The 26,104-nt window shown below is 39.6% G+C and overlaps 1 protein-coding gene across 11 annotated transcripts in view; it reads right to left on the reverse strand.

The window, feature by feature from the left end:
* Positions 1–26,104, reverse strand: part of atp2b2 (ATPase plasma membrane Ca2+ transporting 2) — a 927,552-nt gene that overhangs the window by 246,482 nt on the left and 654,966 nt on the right. For all 11 annotated transcript variants that reach the window (XM_063068192.1, XM_063068182.1, XM_063068188.1 and 8 more), the window contains 3 exons: positions 19,149–19,406; positions 17,851–17,976; positions 3,081–3,206 (listed from right to left, as the gene is read on the reverse strand). In XM_063068192.1, coding sequence (XP_062924262.1) covers positions 3,081–3,206; positions 17,851–17,976; positions 19,149–19,406 — 510 coding nt within the window. The remainder of the gene's footprint in view (positions 1–3,080; positions 3,207–17,850; positions 17,977–19,148; positions 19,407–26,104) is intronic.

Below are 26,104 nucleotides of genomic sequence, written 5' to 3' on the forward strand. Positions count from 1 at the left end.
AAAGCCCCCATTACTCCCTTAACATTTGCCTTTTGACATGTGTTTTCTATATCCTTATCCCATTGTAACTTGTAGCCCACGTCCTGCAACACACGTCAAAGTTGCTGGTGAACGCAGCAGGCCAGGCAGCATCTCTAGGAAGAGGTGCAGTCGACGTTTCAGGCCGAGACCCTTCGTCTTCCTAAAGATGCTGCCTGGCCTGCTGCATTCACCAGCAACTTTGATGTGTGTTGCTTGAATTTCCAGCATCTGCAGATTTCCTCGTGTTTGTGAGCCCATGTCCTGACTACTTTTGGAGGCCTGTAAGAATGCGCTTCCATAATATTGTTAAATATTACCCCTCCATAACAATGAGCTCCCATAATATTATTAAATATTAACCCTCCATGATGAGTTCCCATAATGTTATTAAATTCAAAAATCTGATGTATTAGCATATGTTCATTCCTACAAACATCCGATTCAATTTCCCCTCACTCTCCACTTTTAGTAATTGGTCTTTCTCATCAGTCTTCTGTGCTTTTGATTCCATTCATGACAATACTACAATCAAGTAATTTTTGTGTGTTTTCCAACTAACAGGTAAAAACAATTTATGGACATTAGTGAAAACAGAGTCTATTTGTTACACAGTGACTGCCTATATATTCCACAATAATATATAATCATATTCTAGATCTTCCCCCTTTGTCAATTTATCTGTCAATCTACTGGCCTACACTACAGCTTTGCAAATCTTTTCATTTAAAAATAGCCTTAACTTTTCCTGTATCAACTTTGTTTCTCAGAAGTCTGCACATTCATTGAGAATTGCATAATAGTTTTAAAAAATATCCCCCTTCCCCCCGTTTATCGACCACCATACCTTTTAAACTAACTTCCAAATTCACTTCAAGCAAGGTGATTTAAATTTATAAAGCTAGTTTTGGACCTGTCACTCTCAGTTATTTTTCTATAATTTTGTGATTCAACTTACAGTGAAAATCCATGACCAAGAGATTGCTGTACTATTTTCCTGGCACTTGCCTGAATTTTTCTTGCCACAGTGTTGGACCTGACATCCTAAAATTGACTGGAGTTAATCTTCAAAACCAATGGAAACCGCTCAATGTCCTGTGATTATACTCCAGAATCAATGTCATCTGAGTTGCACTTTGACCTGTTGAAGAGTCTTGGTCCAAAATGCTGACTGTGTATTCATTGCTAGAAATCCAGAGCAACACACACACAAGGAGGAATTGAGCAGGTCAGGCAGTATCCATGGAAATCAACAAACAGTCAATTCCCATTCCTGTTCTGACATGTCGGTCCATGGCCTCCTCTTGTGCCAAGATGAGTCCAGCCTTGGGTGGAGCAGCAATGTTTTTTCTCTCATTCCAGTTAAAAAAAAATCCGTTCCCGCTGCTTCTGTTCCCCACTCTAGCCTCTTCTCACCTGTCTATTACTTTTCCTTGGTCCCCTACTCCTTGCCTTTCTCCTACAGTCCATTCTCCTCTCCTATCAGATTCTATCATCTCCAGTCCTTGACCTTTCTCCCACCGACCTGGCTTCACCTATCACCTTCCAGCTAGACTCCTTCCCCTCCCCCCCCCCCACCTTTTTATTCCGGCACCTTCCTCCTTCCTTCCCAGTCCTGAAGAAGGGTCTCAGCCTGAAACAGTAACTGTTTGTTCATTTTCATGGACGCTGCCTGACCTGCTGACATCCTCCAGCATTTTGTGACTGCTTATTCGTTTTCTTGGATGCTGCCTGATCTTCTGAGTTCCTCCGGAATTTTGTGTGTGTTGCTCTGGATTTCCAGAATCTGCAGAACCTCTTGTGGTTTTGTAAAGATGCCTGTGCTTGCATGTGCTCATATGCTAAACACCAAGCCATTAATGACATGTTCTTTAAACCATATGAGAGGATGTATCCAACACTCAATATTTGTAAATCTACCAGGTTGTCCCCACTGTACCACACAGCCCTCTGTCATTGAAGACTCACAGTGAAACCATGGAAAACAAAAATAGCTTACTACATGCAAAGATAGACACCAATAGTGAATTTCACCACTACCTTCAACACACCAGAACTGACTTTATTTGATTGAGTAAAAGAATATTTGAAGATCAAAACATCATATCTAGCATAAACCTCATGATCTGTCACAGTGATCCCCGGCCTAATATTTGCTTCTGGTTCTTGGAGTACCGAAATCTAAAACAGCTGTCTCAAGTACAAAAACCTTCTGGCCTCATTTCTGTGGATAAATACTGATGGATAAAACGGGAGGACATCTGCCTGTAAAAACCTGACTGATGGTGAAGCAATGATTTTTTTTATCTGATTGTGACAAATGAGAATTCACCAGCAAACCAAAGTCTCCTCACACACTGCACTTAATGGCGGTGTCCGCTCCAAGCATACTGTAATCAATGTGCATTGAAGGTGCTGTCTGATTTATCTAGCTCCCTTGTCATGTTTACTCCTGCAAAAAGGCTTCGTGACAGCTGCTGAAAAAGGCAGCGTCACGCAGGAGGGTGCTTTTGTATTGAAATCTGCAGGAGCAGAAGAAGATATTGCAGTACAATCAAGGGTTTTTCAAATGTTTGTGGTAACACAGAAGGACTTAACAATTTTTAAGCAAGACATTAATCTACACAGGGATTATAAAACAGAACCATGCTGACCATCTGATTAACACGAATGTAGAAATGAAATTTCCATTAAATGGACAAAAATGACAGGAAAACAATCTGAACGACATTATCATTACATTTTACCTTACTAATCACATATTCCCCCTCATAATGATGGCTTATTCCTGAACACCTTCCAGATTTTAATCAGTGAATCACATTGGGCAAAACAGCTGGAGACCTGCTCAGTTTCCAATCAAAACAGTAGTGTTATGACAAATTTCATCGAGCGTTTCTATTCAGTAAATCAATACTCACAGTTCTGCCTGACTATGTGGCTGAATCACATCTGGGCTTCACATTGAAACTTCTTTGATTTTCTTTTGATTTATTCCATATATTACTGATTTTGCAAGTGTTTGATCAATACACATTTATTATCTGCTGCAGTAAAGTTACCTTTCTTGTCTTTCTTTTCCTCTTCCTCACCACCTGCACCCAACAGTGTGAAGATGATGCCGGTTTGAGAGTTAACTCCTACAGCTGTAACCAGCATTTTGCCTGAGCCCTCCATAACATGGGTACCTGAGAAGAGAGGGAATAAATGCAACAAATTTAATAAAAAGAATGAATTAGCAGATAATTTCAAGCTAAGTAAAAGCTTTATTGCAATTCTGCTGGCCACAGAGAAAGTAGGGATACACTTGATTCGTAAGTATTATTGTCTTGACTTTTATTTATAGAGCACATCCTTGTGTACGTAGTGTACAATTCAACAGCTAAAGATTAGTTTAAAAGTTCTCCCTTTAAAATAAAGTGAACCCACTGTTAGAAATGACTTAATTACTTTACTTATTTATTGAGACACAGTGTGAAATAGGCTGTTCCGGCTCTTTGAGCCACCCCACTCAGCAATCCCCCGATTTAATCCTAGCCTAATCACGAGACAATTCACAATGACCAGTGAACTGTGGGAAGAATTCAGGGCACATGGAGCAAACCCACTCTGTCACCATGAGAACATGCAAACTCCTTACAGACAGCTGCAGGAATTGAACCTGGGTCATTGGAACTACAAAGTGTTGTGCTAATCGCTACACTACCCTGCTGCCCCAAACAGATCAATTCTTGTTATTATGGGCTTGAGCACATCTTTAAATAATATTGCTGAACAAAAATGTCTGAAGGAAACAAAGCAGATACAAACTATTTCTATTTGAAGTTTATTTCTGTTCATTCGTGTAATACGGGCATCTTTGTCAAACCAAGAACTAATATCACTAGATGCTTGTTATTCGGAAACTGGAACTGAGTTTTTCTGCTGAAGGTATTCTTATGTTAAAGGGCACCGGGGTTTTGATTCAGTACCAATGGTTGAGTAGTGAAATATTTCCAAATCAGAATAGTTGGAAAACTTACAGCACTGCTCTTCTCGTGTACTTGTTGACATCTTTATGTGATAGAAGTCAGAGTCATATTAGGTGCAGGAAAACAAATAGCAGGAAATTCTTCTGTACATTCAGTATACAGAATCAGGCCCTTCGGCCCATCTAGTCCATGCTGAAACCAGTTCACCTCTACTTCCATCGACTTGCACCAGGACCTTTGCCCTCCATATCCCTACCATCCATATAACTATCCAAACTCTTTTAAACTGTTGAAATCAAGCTCACTTGGGCTGGCAGCTTGATCCACACTCTCACGAACCTCTGAGTGAAGAAATTTCCCCTCATGTTCCCCTTAAGCTTTTCACCTTTCACCTTAACCCATGACCTCTGGGTTGTAGGCCCACCCAACCTCAGTGGAAAAAGCCTGCTTGCATTTACCTTATCGATATTCCTCATAATTTTGTATACCTCTGTCAAATCTCTTCTCAATTTTTGACGTTCCAAGGAATGAAGTTCTAATCTATTTCATCTTTCCTTATAAGTCAGATCTTCTAGACACAGCAACATCCTTGTAAATTTTCTCTGTACTCTTTCAACCTTATTTACGTCTTTCCTGTAGGAAGCTGACTAAAACTGCACACAATACTCCAAATTAAGTCTCACCAATGTTTTATTCAACTTCCACATCACCTGTACTCAATACTTTGATTTAAGAAGGCAATGTGCCTAAAGCTTTCTTTAAGACCCTATCTACCTGTGACACTACTTTCAATGAATTATGGACCTGTATTCCCAGATCCTTTTGTTCTACTGCACTCCTTGATACCCTATTGTTCATATCATAGAGTCTGCCAATTCTAGAGCATGTAAATTTTGAGAATGCTAAAATTAGATTTTTTTCCTCAGAAAAAAGTAGACATTTTGCAGTATAAGGCACAATAAATATTCCTTCATTCTAATGGGAAATAACTAGGTGTCTTTATTAAAGAGCTTTCCAATTCAGTTTTCCCAATCATATTCTTTGCTAGCTTGGTGACTGAAAGTTGAAAAATGCATGTAAAGGGAAAATACTACAAATATCAATCCAGTCAGGTGCAGAGGGAAACTACCAAACCTACTGATTATTTTGAGTGTATAGTTGGGCTCATGCCAACCAGAAGTTACTTTATTGCAAAGGTTCCCAACCTGAGTTCCATTGACTGCTCAGTTAATGAAAAGGCTCCAAGGCATAATAATGGTTAGGAACTCCTGCTTTATTGAATACTTGAGATGTCATGCACAAATTAGATAATGTTGTGATGACAATCTTAACTTCAAAACTTCATGATATTTAAAATAATGCAGGCTTGTTCACCCTTGTTGAACCAAACATATAGAAGAGCTTTCAAACACCTACCACCCACATACAATTCTAAATAAAATTGATGCAAAAGGTAAATATAATTATCAAAAAACTTAAAGTAAAAAGAAAAAGAATACAAGATTTCAGCCATTTAATTACTGAAACCTGCAAGAAAAATAATCTTTATATTGCTAATTAATAATTGGATGTTACAACATAACATGACATAACATTTTTAAGATGATTATGCTACCACCATATGAATAAGTATAATTGCAATATATCTTCCTTTTCAGTGATCTCTGTTGATACTATACTTGAAACTATTTAAGAACCTCCTAAAGCTGCAATCTGAGTTAACCTTTAAAAGCCTCAGGCTATTTTAACATGCAACACTGTGGATGTTGCCAACTAGTTATTGTCTGGGCTTAAAGAAAACTTCTCACAGCCTCACTCAACTGCTAATTCTTCACCTTTGGCTTGTGGTATAAATTACGGTACTTTTGAAAGAGGAGAAAAAGTAAAAAGATAAGGGAACAAGGGCGAAGGGAGGGAAGGGAGGCAAATAGAGGGGAGACAAAGAGAAGAAAAAACTCCACCATGGGGAGTTCCAAGCCCAGCTGCAAAAGGAGGAGGGTTGGGTGTGGGGCTAGCAACCCTATCCCATAAAAACTCGAGAGCTACAGAAACGGCAATAGAAGCTCCAAAGGTTTCATTCCTGGGAGAGGAAGTATACACCAAGAAGATGGCCTACACCTGGAAACAACGTGAAAGAACGTCTTGGTGCTGAGGACTCTGGTGAGCTGCTGTCGGCGGCCTAAGCTCCAGTAGGGTGATGGGCTTAAGAAGAAGAAGAAGAAGAAAGAGACAAATAAAGAAAAAGATACAAGGGTAAGAGGAAGGGAACAGGTGGGAAAAAAGTCCATCAGACATGGTGGTAGGGCTCTCTTCACTTCCTGTTATACAATACCATCTACTCCCTCACTTCCTGGCTTTGCTTTCTGCATCCTTCCTCTTCTCTTCAATTCTGTCTTTCTCCTCTTCTCTATCTTCTAGACACCTGAATTCTTCTTGTACAGATGCTGGTGTTGCCCTCAGGTCGAAGGGCTGCATGACTTTGGGTTGTTAATGAAATCCAGCGCCGGTGAGGAGCCGCCTTTAGCTGACAACCAGATGGCAGTCGAGGCTCTACCAACAACAGCATGGAGAGGAAGAAAATTCTCAGATGGAATTCCAGAGAAGCAAAGCAATGTGGAAGGGGTGGGCTTTAGTGCTAGACATTGAGAAACTCCACTACTGGCATTGCAGGTGCAGTTTGGCGGTGTCCCAGGGCTGAAAGGACAAACTCCGATTATTATTCTTCCGTTTGAATGATCAGAAAATTGATTCCTATTATATAAATAATCCTCCTTACTGGTTAAAGTGCACATGCTTTGAGGATTGTTGTATATATTTTAATAACAATCTGGTTCCCCTTTTGCATATGTAACACAGGACAACAATTTTTTTCGAAAGTTTTGCTTCCGCAGAAAATTTTTTGTTCATGATAGAGCGCTTGAAGCTGAAAACAAATATAATTTCAGACTACTGGTATCATGTAGGAATTTGGAGAAACAAGCAATTAACTTTTATTGAATATAATGCATTTAATTGCTTAACAGTCCTGATGCTTTGCAATAGTTCAACTAAGCTAAAAATGTTTTGATGATTTTCATTTGCATTCAGTGTCTGAGGCTTCTCAAGTATCCAACAATAATCAGTCAGCACTAATGGATTCCAGTTGCTCTGATACCATTTCTCCATGACTGCAATGTCCTGGTGAAACCTTTCACTTTCAATATTATTTCTAAGGTATTAAATATAGATATCTCTCCTCACCCTATTACTGCTATCTTTGGACTACCTAAAATTTCTAGTAATCTTTCCCCTTCAGCCCGTAGAATGATTGCATTTCTTACTTTAATGGCGAAAAGATGTATTTTACAACATTGGAAAGAGCTTAATGCTCCAACTACCTTTTTTTGGTTTTCTCAGACGATTTTATGTTTGAATCTGGAGAAAATTAGAAGTAACCTTTATGATTCTTCATTTAAATTTGAACAGATTTGGGGACCTTTTATTCGATATTTTCATTTAATGTAATATTTACCCTTCTTGTTTTTTTTCACTGTTTTAATGGAGGTCGGGATTGAGGACGTGATTTTAAGTTTAACTCTGTTTGGTTTCAAGTTAGCCCATTGCTTTGCTTTGCTTTTAGTTAGTTGCACGGTGGGTTTTTTTTGGGGGGTTTTTTTTCTTTTTTTCCATTGATATATATAAAATCTAGTATACTATTATGTTATCTTGGTTTCTTATGCTTAAATTACATTGTTTGTAGTATTTTCTTTTTGGTATTGTTACCTTTTGGAATTTTATTATACTTTAACATTGTATTAATGTTTATATGGCTTACCTTTTTTGTATACTTACTCAATAAAAAGATTTAAAAAGAAAAGAAAAGAAACCTTTCACCATACTTGTCACTGACACTGCCATGATTTGCAGGAAAGAAGTCTAAATGGGAATACAGGAAATGAATCTTTAGTGGCATGTTGCACTTCATGGTTTTGTATGCTTGAAGCATGTTGTCAACCAACTGTACGTAGTTTGGTGCTCTGCAGTTGCCAAGAAAATTTTCAACAACATCCTTGAATACCTTCCATGTGATTTTCTCCAGTCCCACTAGAAGTTCTTCGATGTGCCCATCACTGATGACCTGTTTGATTTGTGGACCAACAAAAATGCCTTCCTTAATCTTAATTGACTTGAATTATGTATTGAAATAACAAATACAGGCGATTTCAAAATAAAATGGTGCATTATAGGGAAATTTATTGGTGATTTTCATGATCAGCAGCCTAAAATCCATTAGAAAAGTATTCCGGAAGCAAAATCTTTGTTGTCCAGTGTAATTGATGGTCCTTTTTTTAAACCATCCTAAAGTTGGTAATCCTGCACATTGTGCACTGAGATTATTTTCTGCAAGACTCTAAAGCAGAAATATGCATAATAAATACAAGAAATCAATACCTTGACAGGTATGACAAAGGCTGGGTACAAATTGAAGAACAGTGAGTGGGTGTTCAATGTTCTACCTTGCAAGACTGGTTTTCATTATGTGACTGAACACTTTGTACAAGGAGAATTAAAACAGGAGGCACATCATAACAGACCAATCACAGCATATGGCTTCACTTGGACTGTTTTAGCATGCCATTGGAATCAGAATCAGATTTATTATCACTGACATATGTCATGTGATTTATTGTTTAGCATCAGTAGTACAGTGTAGGAAATAAAATTACTATAAGTTGCAATAATAGGAGGGGAGGAGAAGATGGTGGCACGACGCAGTGCGCGCAGCCGCTCCGAAATGATATCGTATTTGTAAGTAGGATGCCGTGCACAATCCTGATTTGATGGAGACAGACGTGAGAAGCATGGAGGAACATCTGGAGAAACTTCTGAAATGCCGGCTTCGCTGCTGCTGCTACTCTGCGATTGAGAATCTCCGGAGGGGAAGGCCCCAAATCCTCGGCTTTGCCTATTGCCTGTTGCTGGGGTCGGGGTCGAAGTGCTCGGCAGAGATGGTGCTCGGTGCTCGGTGTCAGAGGGCCGGTCGGAGGCTCGGAGTTTTTGGACGGACTCAAGAGTTGGCTGTGGTCGGGTGCTTCCAGGGTGCTGCATCGGCAAGTTTGCGGCGCTGGAAGCTCATGGCAGGGAGAGTTTCTCTTCCTTCTATCGTCTGCGTGAGATGATGGGCCTTTCGAGAAACTTTGAGACTTTTTTTTTACCATGCCCATGGTCTGTTCTTTATCAGATTACGGTATTGCTTTGCACTGTTGTAACTATATGTTACAATCATGTGCTTTTTGTCAGTTTTTTGAGTCTTGGTTTGTCTTGTGTTTCTGTGATATCATTCTGGAGGAACATTGTATCATTTCTTAATGCATGCGTTACTAAATGACAATAAAAGAGGATTGCGTGTCCTCATAACCTAATCTAAAAAAAAATCTAATAAATAAAAGGTGCAAAAATGATTAATGATGTAATACTCAATGATGGATCATTGAGATTTCTGGTGCCGGATGGGAAGAAGCTGTTCTCAAAACAGACAGTGTGGACCTTCAGATTCCTGTACCTCCTCCCCAGTGGCAGTAATGTGAAGAGTGTATGTCCCAGATGGTGATGGTCTTTAATATTGAGTGCAATCTTCTTGAGGATCCTCTGCAGCTTCTTGAGACCCTGTGCATTGGAGGCTCTATATCAGGCTGTCTTGCAACCATTCAGAAGGGCCTTCACTGTACATCTGTAGAAATTTGCAAGCGTCCTTAGTGACATACTAAACCTCCCCCAACCTCCAACAAAGTAGAGTTGCTGCGTACTTTTTTTTGTGACTGCATCAATGTGTTCAGCCCAAGAGAGACCCTCCAAAATGTTGTTACCCAGGAAGCTGAAGCAGGATGAACATTAAGATTTAGTAAACAAATGACAATTAATTTTTCCACTTGAAGTTAAAACAATCTTAAATCAAAATATTGTTATTCTTGCCACAGAACAGCTTCATGTTTGAATGTAACTTTAATAAGAATCATTTTATAGACCATCCCACTTCAATTAAGTCCTCCAAAATAAGGTTCCATTCTGCCTTAAAACAATGTAAATGGAATTGGTTTATTATTGTCACATGTACTAAGTTTGCCTTGCATATTAATATCTTGTTCATACATAGATCAACTCATTTACACAGTGCATTGAAGTTAACCAACGTAAGACAATAACAGGTGCAGAATACAGTGCAAGATAGACAATAAGGTGCAAGATTATGAAATGGTAGATTGTGAGGTAAGAAGTCCATTTTATTGTTTGAGGGAACTATTATAACAGCAGGGTCCAAGCTGTCCTCAAGCCTGGTGGAATATACTTTCAGACTTTTTTTATTTCTACCCAACGGGACAGGAAAGAAGAGAGAATGTCCAGGGTGGTTTGGATCTGTGATTCTACTGACTGCTTTACTGAGGAGCTGGAAAGTGCCAGAGTCGTTGGAGGGGAGGTTGTTTTCTGTGATTGGCTGAACTCTGCTGTTTCTTTCGTCTTGGGCAGAGCAATTGCCATATCAAGCATGATCGTCCAGATAGAACACATTCTATATTGCACTGATGAAAATTGGTGAGGGTCAGTGGGCACACGCTGTTGTACGGACTCAGATTTGCTTGTTCAGTAAGTGAAACAGCAGACATTGATTGCGGGTAACAAACAGCAACTGTTTGATCACAAGCAATCAATGAAACACTTTACTCGCATGTAACTCAAAACAAGCACTCACCCAAGTCACCCAAACTACAACACTAATCATTCAATACACTTGATAAATCTGTCCAAGACTTTCATTCACTTTTATACACTAGTCACAGGTATCATATCAAGTGACCTGAGAGCAGAAACCAGTGCTGCAGGGCATGGGAGTTAACCAATGGGAAGGCGGCTACATATCTTGATCAGGCCCATCATTAATCAGCATGGTGAAGGCGACTTTTAGAACAATGTTCGATCAGCAAATAAGTTATCTTTCCACATTGCACGTGGCAAATTCCTTTAGCTTTCTCCGGAAGTAGAGGCTTTCTTGACCATGGCGTCAATATTGTTGAACCAGGACAGGCTATCGCTGATGTTCACTTCTAGGAACACCAGGCTGTCAACCCTCATAAGCTCACTGCCGTTGATGTAAACAAGAGCATGTACACTGCCCACCTCCCCGCTTAATGAAATTAATGACCAGCTCTTTTGTTTTGCTAACTGTGACCAAAAGGTAATTATCATAACACCATGTTACTAGGCTTTCTATCTCCTTCTTGTACTTATTCTCATTGTTATTTCAGATACAGACCACTGCAGTGGTAGCATCAGCAAATTTACAGAATCAAGCCACGGAGTCATGAGTCCACAGGTAGAAAAGTAGGGGGACTGAGGCCACAACCTTGTGGAGCACCAGTGTTGAGAATAATCATGGCAGAGGTGTTGCTGCTCATTGATAGAATGAGATTTGTTGGTCCATACAATGATATTAAGCCAACATATGCAGAGTTTCTAGGAGATGGGGCAATAGCAGTCATCAACTCTGGGAGGTCAAACTCTCAACATAGACCAGTTTAAAAATCTATGATCCCCATTTTTGGTCATGTCATAGACAGATTGCAGGCTCATTAAGATCAGTACATCTCTGCAATTAGCACGGCTGCTGGATTTTATTATTAGCATTAAATCTACAGTTTTGTTTGTGACAAACACGGATTTCTAAATCTGTGTCTGAAGCTGCTAGACAAAACCTTGACATATTTCAAAATGTTCAGTATGTTTCACACACACTGCAGTGACGTATTTCTTCAGCACGTGCTGTCTTTCATTATCCTTGACAAGGTAAATTAGTCCTCGCGTGCTGGAAGTCAATGAAGTACATGTCTCCTGACAGAGCTAAAAATAGTCTTGTCGAATGTTTATTAAAGGTAAGGATGTCAAGCAGTGTTACAGATTGAATGGCCTTTGTGTGCTCATTTTGCCCCTTGGTGACTGCTTAAAATCAAGAAACAAAAAGCCTCTCAGCTGATAGCTGTTACAAACCTTCCTTTCGGTCCATTTCAAAATTGAAATCTGATAAAATTAATAACCTCCAGACACATTTAATTTTTTCAATGATTTGGAAGGAATGTTCCCTCTGTCAGACTCTGAATATATATTGACTTACTTTTTATTCATGTTGCATTTTGAAGAATTACCTTCAACTCTGCCATAAAATTCATATGCAGAAAAATCAAAAGTTTTGCCTATCAATGTCATTCAATGGACACAAGAGATTCTCTCTGTTCAGGTTATACAGCTGAGCACATACCATAAATGGATATAGATCTGCTGGGAAAATAACTTTATAAATTCATCAATTTATAACATCATTTAAAAGAATGCCTGGTGTATTGTAGCTTTAACTTTCATTATTAAGTGTTTCTGTCATAACCAGGGGTCATTTTAAAAAAAAGAGATTTCTTTTTGTCAGTTAGTATGTGGACTGTTTTTTTTCCCTCAGAATCACCTTGTGCGTATGCTTTGTCCTTGGATTGCTTACCTTTTATGTCTAACTGTTTGTCTCTGCACTGGCTCTGGTTTTTCACTTTGTTTTGCAGGTGTCTCATTTGGGATCATGGGGATTGTTAAACTCTCTTTGTATTTATCATTTTTATACAATTTTGGATAATTTAGTTAGCATGTTAGTTTCAATGACCTCAATTCCAATGTGTTCCAGGGTGTATTTGAGGGGTATATGCCAATCTCTCTCCATTGGATCACTATGGTTCCTCGTCGGGTGAAACTCAGGGTGAGTTCTTCTGTGTATCATCAGTGATTTCCCATTGAGATTCTTACAGTTTGCCTGAGCTTTTGCTCATTTTGTTCTTGTTAATTTCTGTAATAAAGCTTTAGTTTTATTTTAATTGCCAAAGTCTCTGTGATTTATACACTCGAGTTCGCTGGTGATCTTCACAATTTCAATGCAAAATGTTGTACTCTCTTTGGTTTAAGGAGAAGTACATGTGCTGTCGGACAAAAATGCTAAAATAATATACATTTACGATAAAACCTTAAGACCATAAGATATAGGAGCAGAATTAGGGTGTTTGGCCCATTGAGTCTGCTCCACCATTTCATCATGGCTGATCCAATTATCCTCTCAGTGCCAACTACCTGCCTTCCCCCTATATTCCCTTCATGCCCTGACCCTGATGAAATGTACGATTAAACTGATAACCATATCTCCATTAACTTGTACATTATTGCAGTGACAAAATGGAATCATTTTAACAAAACATCAATGATGCAAAAGAACACGGTGGGTGTCATTCTAAATAATCCTATTCTTTGTTCACAGCACCAGATGAATTGTTCGCACTACCTTTTGACTTCACTACATTTTAATAGATTACATTTGTATTCACAAAAGCAATAATCTCAAATCTATTAATGGCATAGAACTAAGTTGGTTAGAATCAAAGGTACCCTGATTTGCTTAATGCTTGCAACCTTATTTTTCCAACTACACCTTTCCCTATCCCCTATATGTTAGGAAGGTTTGGGGTTCGACCACTGTTCCATAGAGTGAATCCAGACTTTCTTGGTGAAGGGATTTTCCTCATTTCCCCTTTAATATTTTTCATCAACAATTTAAAATGAATGACTCTCAGAATTTACCCCTCTGTTATGGAAAACAGGACTTTCCTCATTATTCTATCTAGGCCCCTTCTAATCATGGCAAACCCCATTGAAATCTCATGCCTGCTCTGAGTGCAACACTAATCAAAGGATAAGTCTGACTGATGATCAAAATTCCCCTCTTTCAAAGTGAACAACCAAAGTAAATAAAGTAAATAATGTAATCTTACCTCAAGTTTTCTTACCTCTGTTTTCTACAGAAACCTCTTCTATATCCTCTTTAGTACAATTACACCTTCTCTCTAATATGCAATACTCAAAATGAGGTTTGACCTGTATGTATATATTAGACATGCCTCTCTCATAATACTAAAAAAGGAATGCCATTTTATTGACCTCTCTTGAACATACAATCCAAGATCCCTTTGTTCCCTGCACATCTCAATATCCTCTCAATTATTATACACTTTTTGCCTATTTGTATCTCCACAAATGTGGTATTTCAAACATCTCCAAAATAAATTCCACTCAACAGTCATAAACACGAGAAAGTCTGCAGATGCTGGAAATCCAAGGCAACACACACAAAATACTGGAGGAACTCTGCAGCCCAGACAGCATCTACGGAAATGAGTGAAGCCTTTATTGGGACTGGAAAGGAAGGAGGAAGAAGCCAGAATAAAATGGTAGGGAGAGGGAGGGGAAGGAGGGTAGCTGGAAGGTGATAGGTAAAGCCAGTTTGGTCGGAAAGGCAAAGGGCTTGGAGAAGAAGGAATCTGAAAGGAGAGGAGAGTGGGAAGGGGCAGGGACCCAGGGGGAAGTGATAGGCAGGTGAGCAGAAGTAAAAGGACAGAGCGGTAAATAGAGGAAGAGGGGAGGGGGGAGTGGAAAAAAAATTACCGGAAGGAGAAATCAATATTGTTCTATTAGCTGACCACCATTGTATTTTCCTACAATTTAAAGCCTTAATGCTCATGGCCAAACACATGGCCATCTTTTACATTATCTGAAAACTTTTTATTGTGACCCCTAACAAAAAAAAATTGGATTGTTCCCCCATAACACACTTCCACATCCTGTGCCGCCTAATTTGTTTTCTCAGTTTTGACGAGGGGTTTCGGATGCACCCAATAAATGTTTCTCTCTCTGTACATGCTGCCAGACCTGCTGAGTAGTTTCCTTTTATTTCAGGTTTCCAGAATCTGCAGTATTTTTTCAGCTTTTGTTCTATGTTGTTTGAAACCCTTTGGTATAATCTAATTCTTATGATATCAAAATCTCTATTTCACTATTAATGCCCTTCATTGCCCCTGTCCACTCTGCCACCTCACTACTACACTGATACTGTCACCTTCTGAACTCATCATGCTGATGCTCTGCCTTTCTAAATGGGTGAACCACACATCAGGGCTTAAGTACAGATTCAAATAGTCTTCTTTCTACAATTTGCCTCCAGTCTGGTGTCTGAAAATACTAACAAAGCAAAACAGTGCTGGTGAAAAGTAACGATGCTTTGTGGGCAGCTTACAAATCGTCTCAATATACTTCTTCTGAGCTACTATCACTGCAATCTGCAACCTGTAATTTCCCTTCAGGTGAGGTACTTTTGAACTATCTCAATGAGCTAGCGATTCCACGATCTTCTGAAGGACTCGGCGGACTTAACTCTCAATAATGTAGGTACTGCACTTTTAAGCGAGCAAAGGTATATCGCCATGGCTGGAAGAGGGAGGAGGGGAGAACTCCGAGCGAGACTAAAACATCAAGGTATGAATCACCCTCTCCCCAGTATCCAGTTAGCAAGTCTTCAGTTGCAGGAGAACAAGTTTGAGGACCTAAGGGCAAGATTGCTGTATCGGAGGGAAATGAGGTATTGCTGCATTCTGTATTTCATGGAGACATGGTTAACTCAAAACATGCCAGATTTGGTGATCAGGCCCAAGGGCTTCTCGATAGACCAAATGGACTGCAAAAAAAGGAGAAAGCAAACGGTGGGGCTCTATGTTTCATGATAAACTCTTTGGGGTGCTCAGACGGTCTTGTCACATTCTTGCTCCCCCAACATCTAATGTTTAAGTGCCAACCATTCTACTTAAAAGGGAGTTCTCCTCCGTGATCCTGACCACAGTTTACATATCACCAAAGGTCGATGTTAAGCAGGGACTCCAGTTTCTAAGAGCCACCATCAGCAAACAAGAAACAGCCTACTACAACACATTTCAAATCATTGTCAGGGACCTTAGTCAGGCTTATTTGAAGAAATTTCTGCCCGATTATCATCAGCATGTCACCAACAGCATCAGGGATCACAAGACAATTGACCACTGCTACACTACCATTAGGAATGCCAAACATTGGATCCCTAGACTGCATTTTGGGAAATCTGATCATTTGGCTGTCTTTCTCCTATCTGCATACAGGCAGAGGCTAAAGGCAAGACTCCAGAAGTAAGAACCACGAAGAGGAGGTCACAGGAAGCTGATGAGCAGCTATGGGATTACTTTGTCAGTGGACTGGGCCATGTTCAAGGAGTCAGAGGAGCTGAACAAATACACCGTCGTTGTCATGGACTTCTTAGAAAAAAATGAGTAGTCCCCACAAAATAATTCTGTCTTCCCCAACCAGAAGCTCTGGATGAACCAAAAGATCTGCAATCTGCTGAGGGCCAGATCAGTGGCCTAGTGACCAAGAAAAATACAAGAGGTCCACGCACGATCTCTAGAAAGCCATGTGAAGTGGGAATTCTGGGCCAAATTTGAACCATTGAAGAATGCTCAACAGCTGTGGCAGAGCTTGAATGCTATTGCCTTCCACAAAGTGAAACAAAGCAATACAGGTGACAAAAGAGGAGGTCTCTTTGACCATCAAAATATGGATGGACCTTCATGAACTTCCACGTCCACCGATGACACTGTGATTTCAATCTCAGAGGCCAATGTGTGAACATCTTTCTGGAGTGTGAAGCTACGAAAAGCATCCACTCAGATGGGATACCTGGCCAAGCACTGAAGACCCTGTGCTGATCAACTGTCTAGAGTGTTCACTATTATCTTCAACCTCTTGCTTCAACAGTCTGAGGTACCCACCTGCTTCAAGGAGGTTTCAATTCTACCAGTGCCTAAGAAGAAGATGGTAACCTACCTCAATGATTATCATTCAACTCCAAAGCCATATTTAAGTTTGCTGATGACACTACGTAGAAAGGATATCAAAAATCTGACTGTGTGGTGCCACAAGAGCAAACTCCCAATCAATGATTGGGAGCTGATTATTGACTTCAGGATAAGGAAATCAGAGGCCCATGAGCCAGTCTTCATCACGGGATCAGCGGTGAAGAGAGTCAACAACTCTAAATTTCTCGGTGTTATCATTACAGAGGACCTGTCCTGAGTCCAGCATGTAACTGACATTATGAAGAAAGCACAGCAGTGCCTCTACTTCCTAAGGAGCTTTTGAAGATTCAGCATGTCATGTAAAACTTTGACAAACTTGTACAGGTGTGCAGTGGGGAGTGTATTGACATGTTGCATCATAGCCAGGTATGGAAACACCAATGCCCTTGAATGGAAAGGCTGACAAAAAGTAGTGAATACGGCTCAGTGCATCACGGGGAAAGCCCTCCCAACCACTGAGCACATCTACATGGAACACTGTCACTGGAAAGCAGCATCCATCACATCAAGGACCTCACTAGGCTCTCTTCTTGCTACTGCTGTCAGAAAGAAGGTACAGGAGACTCAGGACTCAGACCATCAGGTTCAGGAACAGCTATTACCGCTTAACCATCAGGCTCTTGAGCCAGAGGGGATAACTTCACTCACTTTATCACTGAACTATTCCCACAACCTATGGACTCACTTTTGAGTAAATAAGTAATAAATATCAAGAACAACAAATATCTCTTGTTCTTGATATTTATTACTTATTTACTTATTATTATTATATTTTTTTCTCTTTCGTTTTGTATTTGCACAGTTTGTTGTCTCTTGTACATTGGTGTTTATCTGTCCTGTTGGCTGCGGACCTTCACTGGTTCTCTTGTGTTCTGTATTTACTGTAAATGCTCACACAACAAACAAATCTCAGGGTTGTATATCATGACATATATGTACTTTGATAATAAATTTACTTTGATCCTTGAACAAAAATCACCATTGATGCAAGGTTTAGTTCTTGTAACAATGATTTTCCATTACTTCTTTTAATGATTAATTCTTCATCATCAGATACTGAATGTATTGATACCACTGCCCAGTTAACTCACCAGAAAGTAGCATGGGGTCTTTGTCTGCAGATTTGCGGACATGATCAGATTCTCCAGTTAAAGAACTTTCATCAATTTTAAGGTCATTTCCCTGAATTAACACTCCATCTGCAGGGAGCAGATCACCTGGTAACCAAAGACAAAGTAAAGATCAGGAACAAATCGGCCGAGTCATTTATTATGCACAAAATGATGGAACAAGATTCTGTCATTAGGATTTTCATGGATTTTCATCTGGCAGTGTTAGGAACCAAAACTTGTTCTTTCTATAGATAGTCACACCTCTTTTAAGATAATTTGGGGTATAAATGTCAATGTTGCAGTGCAATACCAGAACCACTACAAACTGCTATAAAAATCTGACGTTTTGTTTCTTCTGCATGAGGAGCTTTGTTTTGTGTCTTCATAGTCTGTTCATAATGGAATTATTACTGCTAATTCTAGTTAAGATGGTCTGTCAACTAGAACTGACACACTGCAATATAATGAAAACACAGTCCTTGAAAGATGTGAATGTCATAGAAGATAAAATGAACTAGAAAATTAATTAGAAACCATTAATCGCAAATCAAATAATTCAACTATCTCTCATATATTATAATTGGCTTGTTCGATCAGACATGTACACTTTGTGTGTTTCATCAGGGTGTGCAGAACTGTCAAAAAGAGGAACCTATTTATAACATTATGCATTGGGAAGAATATAGAAATATAAAGATCACTTAATCCCAGAGGTGTATCTTCAGAACAAAAAATAATTGAGCAAAAATTGAATAAACATTTGAATGGGAGAGGGAGGAAAGTGGAGCCTTTAAAACCAGAGGACTCGTATACATTCTGTTCAGGCAATTACAGACCACTATTGAAGTTCAGCATCTTGTTGCCTGCCCAATCTTTCAGCTGAAAAGTTGACCAAAAAGAGAAACAAAGGAGTTTAAGTACAAGCTTCCCATACAAATTTCTACAGATGTGATCAACACCGTCCTCATTAACTCTCAGAAACTGTTTATAAATAGACTGATTGGTGAGCATCCAATGATCCTGGACTGCATTCTTTATCCAATGTGGGATCAGGACAATTAAAAAAAGGTCAATTCTCTTCCCTGATGTGGGCACAAAGATAGATGTTACAGAATTTATAAAGGGGAAAAATTCCAAAAATGCACAGTATTTTTGACTTTAACACAAACGTTCAAGTAACACTAAAAATTGTCTCTTTTGGAGGATACACAACGAGGAGTATACATTTTCTAGATTGTGTTCGATTTTATAAAGTTTTGCATACAGTTTGGACTTACCATATTTAATTTGTGCAATATCACCAGTAACTATTTCAGACACTGGGATTTGGTTGACTTGGCCTCCTCTGACAACGGCAAACTTCTGTTCTTGTTCGATCCGGCTTTGCAAACCTCGAAACTGCTTCTCTTTGCTCCAGTCATTAAAGGCAGTCACAAAAACCACACAGATAACAGAGAGCAGGATGGCAGCTCCTTCAATCCAGCCTGCTTCAGATTCCCCTTCATCCTCCACACCACCTGCAGCACTGCCACACACTGCAAAGATAAAGAATTAGGTTCACAATGTTATAGTAAATAAGAGTACAACCACCCTCCGGTCCATCATTTCTATGACTTTGAAAGCCAAGAGATCAACTTCAAATTTAGCCATTACGGACTACCATTAATTTTGGGACTTTTATTTTAATTCAGCTTTACCCTTGCTGAAAGAATCAAGAAATATTTATAAAGATGGAATAGAACTCAAATGTTATCACTTGCAGAGATCAGTGTTGTTTTAATATGTTTAAACCTGGATGATCTTTTAAAGGAGGATGTCAACAAGCCACTGGTAAAGTGTGGTAATCAGATTAGCGACTGTATGCCCTGATTGCAATAGGAATTAATACTGCAGAAGCAACTGACGATGTCACCTTGGATGGTGACAAAACATTTGCGAGCTAACCTCCAAGCTCAGTGAACAACCCTGCAGTCAAGCAGACAACCTGGGGTATCAGTCTTCTCTTTGACTTCAGGTGCAATCTCATTGAAATCATGGAAAGGTGAGAAATATCAATTGAAAACTATTTGCAAGGCAAAGCTGTGCTACAACTTCTCCAAAATTTGGAAGTTTCGGTTAAGGCTGAGTGAAAAGAATAAATTAGACGATAAAGAATTAATACACGAGTAACAGCAAACCTGGCAGTACTTGCTCGGCAATGGTCTGTAAATTTCTCTTAGAGTGTACTGGTTTCCTAGTGCAATTGCTCAAACACAGAAAAATTCTACCTGACATGAATGACAATCAGGTCAGCCATGGCCTCTTTCTCATGGAACTCTGTAACTGTTCATACACAATTGATTATAGGAATTGATTCCCAAAGCACAAGGAACCAGTCCTTAGATGTTATTGTGGAGATGAAGCACTTAACAGTACACTCCACTGCCCAGAGAAGTTATCTCAACACATCATTATGCAACTAACAAAGGCCTCCAGAGCCTCATTAGTAAAAAGGGCATGATGCATTTGCCACTGGGATATAGCTGAAAAGTACTGTACACTTCACAGTTACATTCACAACCTTTTCTTATTTAGATTGTGCAATAGGCTCATTAAATACTTGAGAATGTTTTTGAGGCAAAGTAATTGGTCATTTTGTTTGGATTCTCAACAGAAACAAGATGCACTAAATCACTTCAGACAAGATCATGCCCGCTGACCATTATGACTATATTTTTCTGAGAGAAATTTTGTCCATTTACTAAGAAAATAATAACTCCATCTGTTCTAAAGCATTCAGTCAGGATGCAGCAGTGCAAAATCCTGGAAATCCAATGATATGAGGAGGTCAATGACTAAAACATTAACTCACTTTTCTGCTCACAGATGCTGCCTGAGCAGCTGAATATTCCCAGAATTTTGTATTCAATTGAAATGCATAGACTGCAGGTGAGACAATGATTCAACCTTGAGTAAACAAATCTGTTCCACACTTAAATAATGAAAATCTAACCAATGAATTTAATAATGCAAAGAAACTTCAACAAACCAATCCCTTTACTCAAGTAGTCATCATGATCCACCCTTTTCTTAAGAGTTACAAGTGTTGGATCTTGGTTGTTTTCAATCTCTGGGTGTTCAGGAATGAGCAAGAAACTTCGATTCATTGATTCTTCATGATCATTTATTTTAAAGTTTAAACTACCATACAGAACACTTGAAACTAAGTGAGGAGATGAGAGGCAAAGGAGAGATTAAAGAGATTCAACAAATTCAATATAGCACTTCAGAAAAATCTATCATCTTTATAAACCAGATAAAAGAAATTCCTTAGATAAGAATAAACCAGTCTACGTTTGCACAATCATAGCATGTAGGTTATAACCAATGAAAAATGAAAAGGTGTGATAAACGGTTAGTATCTGCTGTACTACTTTTTGCCAGTAAGTGGGGATGAACTACCACAAACTGTGAAAAATACAAGAATTTGATAAAGATACAAATTGTTAAAAATACACATATTGTCATTCAAAAGAAATTATAGTTAAAACTATGATTTTAGTCTTGCATTAATTCAACTAATTTCTTACAAAAATTATATCAAAAACAACTCATTCTAACACAAGGTAGCCAGCAAAGAGTTTAAGAAGGGACTTGGGAGTTCTAGAAGGGGACATGAGGAGGCTTTGGCGAGTAGGATTAAGGAAGCTCCAAGGCATTCTACTCATACATGAAGAACAGGATGATGACTAGAGTGAGGGTAGGACCGATCCAGGTTAAAAGAGGAAGCATGTGCCTGGAATTCAGAAGAGGTTGGGGCAATGTTCCCTCTAAGGTCTGCATCTGTGCACGTGCACACATCTTTTGCTACTAGCGCACAAGGGAATTTAAACTGCCCACAACAGGTTTACACCCTCTACCTCAATGGTATGTTAAGCATATTTCACAATCGCACACAATCACACGTCCTTTCCTGCTTTCTGATGTGGATCGTGTTGACAAGGTGGAGTCTGCAATGATATGTCTGCAGATTTTAGAACTGGTTTATTTATTACTGTTTTATTGAAGAAATTATTGATTCACCATGTCGAATTCTGAAGAAGCAAAGGGTGTGAAACACAAAAGAACTGCCGGTTATTTAAAGTAGAATGACTTAATGAAACAGTAGAAACCGCAACATTGAAAGCTCATTAAGTCAGGTGCATGCAGCTACAAGACATATTTATGTAAAATACAGAAAATTATGTTACCTGCATAAGACCATAAAACGTAGGAGCAGAATTAGGCCCATCAAATCTGCTCCACCACTCCATCATGGCTGATCCCGGATCCCACTCAACCCCATACGGCCTTCTCGCTATATATATCCTTTGATGCCCTGACTGATCAGGAAATGATCAACTTCCACCTTAAATATATACATGGACTTGGCCTCCACCACAGTCTGCGGCAGAGCATTCCACAGATTCACCATTCTCTGGCTACAAAAATTCATCTTTATCTGTGTGCTAAAGGATCACCCCTCAAATTTGAGGCTATGCCCTCTAGTTCTGGATACCCCTACCATAAGACACATCCTCTCCACATCCACCCTCTCTAGTCTTTTCAACATTTGGTAGGTTTCAGTGAGATTCCTCCACATTCTTCTAAATTCCAGTGAGTACAGGCCCAAAGCTGTCAAATGCTCCTTGTATGTTAACCCCCTTCATTCTCGGATTCGTCCTTGTGAACCTCCTCTGGACTTTCTCCAATGACAACACATCCTTTCTGAGATACGGGGCCCAAAACTGCTGACAATACTTTAAGTGTGGTCTGACTAGTATCTTATAAATGCACAGTATTATTTCCTTGCTTTTATATTCTAATACCCTTGAAATAAATTCCAACATTGTATTTGCCTTCTTTACCACAGAATCAACCTGTAAATTATCCTTCTGGAGGACTTGCAAGAAGACTCCTAGGTCCCTCTGACATCTGATGTTTGAACCTTCTCCCCATTTAAATAATAGTCCACACTATTGTTCCTTTTACCAAAATGCATTATCGTTAATTTCCCAACACTGTATTCCATCTGCCACTATTTTGCCCATTCTTCCACTATGCCTAAGTCCTGCTGCAATCACATTGCTTCCTCAGCACTACCTACTTCTCCACCCATCTTCATATCACCCGCAAACATTGCCACAAAGCCATCAATTCCATTATCTAAATCTTTGACAAACAATGCGAAAAGCAGCGATCCCAATACTGACTCTTGAAGAACACCACTAGTCACTGGCAGCCAACCAGAAGAGGCCTCTTTTATTTCCACTCGCTGCCTCCTGCCTGCCAGCCATTCCACTATCTATGCCAGTATTTTTCCTGTAACACCATAGGATTTTATCTTGTTAAGCAGCCTCATGTGTGGCACCTTGTCAAACACCTTCTGAAAATCCAAGTAAATGACATCCACTACCTCCTTTGTCCACCCTGCTTGTTACTTCCTCAAAGAACTCTAACAGATTTGCCAGGCAAGATTTCTCTTGACAGAAACCATGTTGACTTTGACTTATTTTATCATTAGTCTCCAAGTACCTCTAAACTTCATCTTTAATAATAGACTCCAACACTTTCCCAACCATTGAAGTTATGCTAACTGGCCTATAATTTCCATTTGTTTCCCTTCCTCCCTTCTTAAAGAGTGGAGTAACATTTTCAATCTTTCAGTTCTCTGGGACAATGCCAGAATCAAGTGATTCTTGAAAGATCATGACCAACGCATCTGTACCTGTTCAGCAATCTCTCTCAGGACTCTGGGATGTAGCCCACCTGGCCTACGTGACATCCACTTTTAGACCGAGCACTTTTTCCTTTGTAATAGCAACAGCACTCACTCCTGCTCCCTGACACTCGCGAATGACTGGCATACTGCTAGTGTCTTCCACAGTGAAAACATATGCAAGGTACCCATTACATTCATCTGCTATTTCTTTGCCCCCTCCCCCATTACTATCTCACCAGCATTATTTTCCAGTAGTCCAATATCAACTCTCACCTCCCTTTTACTCTTTATATAACTGAAAAAAAATCTTTTGGTATCCTGCTTTATATTATTGACTAGTTTGCCCGCATATTTCACCTTTTTTGTTGCCTTTTGTTGGATTTTTAAAAGCTTTCCAATCATCCAACTTCACATTCACTTTTGCTGCCTTATGAGCCCTTTGCTTGCCTTTTATGTAAACTTCCTTTGTCAGCTATAGTTGCCTACCCCTGACATTTGAGATCTTCTTCCCCTGTGGGACATATCTATCCTGTGCCTTGTGAACTACTCCCAGAAACTTCAGCCATCTCTGCTCTGCCATCATCCCTGCCAATATCCTCCTCCAATCCACCTGGGCAAGCTCCTCTCTCATGCCTCTGTAATTCCCTTTATTCCATTGCGATACAGGTAAACGTGAGTTATGCTTCTCCTTCTCAAATTACAGTATGAATTCAATCATATTATGATCACTGCCTTCAAAGGATTCCTTTATGTAAAGCTCCCTAATAAGATCTGGGTTGATGCAATCTAAGATAGCCTTTCCCTGAGTAGGCTCAAGCACAAGCTGCTGCAAAAAGCCATTTCACAGGCATTCAACAAACTCCCTCTCTTGCGATCTGTCACTAACCTGATCTTCCCAATCCCCTTGCATATTGAAGTTCCCCATTACAATTGTGTCATTACCTTTTCCAGCTCCCTTTGCAGTCTCAACCCCACATCTTGTCTACTATTTTGAGGCCTATATATGATTCCCATAATGTTTTTTCTCACTCTTGCAATTTCTTAACTCCACCCACAAAGATTCAACATTGCGTTCAATGTATTCTCATGAGGCAAAAGTTCCTGGGAAATTTGCAAATAGGAAGTAGTGGAGATATGTTTGGAAACTTGATTTTTTAAAGCATCATTTAGCAAGCAAATTACATATGGATGATGTGTAAAAGCTCCAGGGAGAAAATCCTTCATTACCCGCTGCGGGCCTGCAATGTATGTTTTGTGAGAGTGCTGATGAATGAGAGCAAAATGAGCAAACTCAGCGAAGATCAAAGTTATTATTGAGTGTGTTTTGCTAGCTGTTAAAATGTAAAATAAGTATAAAATTCAGTGTGCACATGTTGTTGCAACTCGGTAAAAAATTGCACAGCACTAGATTTTTGCACACACTGGTCATTACAAATTAGAGGGAATATTGGGTTCGGAAGGTCTTTATTGAATATGTTGTTTCAGTATTCACTCGTGAGAGGGACCTTATTGAGTTTGAGGATAGCATAGAATAGGCTAATATACTGGAAATTGTCAAAAGAGAATGTGCTGGAACTTTTGAAAAACATTTGTACAGACGAGTCCCCAGTGCCAGACATGATATACGCCAGGTTAATATGGGAAATGAAGGAAGAGATTGCTGCACCTTTGGTGATGATCTTTGCGCTCCTACTAGCTACATAAGTAGTACCAGAAGATTGGAGGGTGGCAAACGTTATTCCTCCGTTCAAGAAATATAATAGGGATAATCGTAGGAGTTATATACCAATGAGTCTTACATCAGTAGTGGGCAAACTATTGGAGAAGTTTCTTAATAATCAGGATTTATGAGCATCTGGAGAAGCATTGCCTGATTATGGATAGTCAACATTGCTTTGTGAGGGGCAGGTCATGCTACATGATGCTGTTAGTATTTTTTGTGGACATGACAAAACAATTTGATGAGGTAGAGCGGTGGATGTGGTGCATATGGATTTCATCAAGGCGTTCAACAAGATTCCCCATGGTAGGCTCATTCAGAAGGCATGAGATCCAGGGAAACTTGGCTGCGTGGATTCAGAGCTGGCTTGCCCACAGCAGGCAATGAGTCACCGTGAATGGAGTGTATTCTGCCTGAAGTTCAGTCACCTGTGGTGTCCCACAGGGATCTGTTCTGGAACTCTTGCTCTTTGTGATGAGGAAGTGGAAGAGTGGATTAGTAAATTTACAGGTGACCCAAAGGTTAGTGGTGTTGTGAACAGTGTAGAATATTGTCGTAGGTTACAACAGTTTTTCCCAGGGCTGAAATGGCTGCCACAAGAGGGTACAGGTTTAAGGTGCTTGGGAGTAGGTACACAGGAGATGTCAGGGGTACGTTTTTTTTTATGCAGAGAGTGGTGAGTCCGTGGAATGGGCTGCTGGCAACGGTGGTGGAGGTGGATACGATAGGGTCTTTTAAGAGACTTTTGGATAGGTACATGGAGCTTAGAAAAA

The sequence above is a fragment of the Mobula hypostoma genome, chromosome 15 (assembly GCF_963921235.1).
Source record: "Mobula hypostoma chromosome 15, sMobHyp1.1, whole genome shotgun sequence".
Taxonomy (NCBI): Eukaryota; Metazoa; Chordata; class Chondrichthyes; order Myliobatiformes; family Myliobatidae; genus Mobula; species Mobula hypostoma.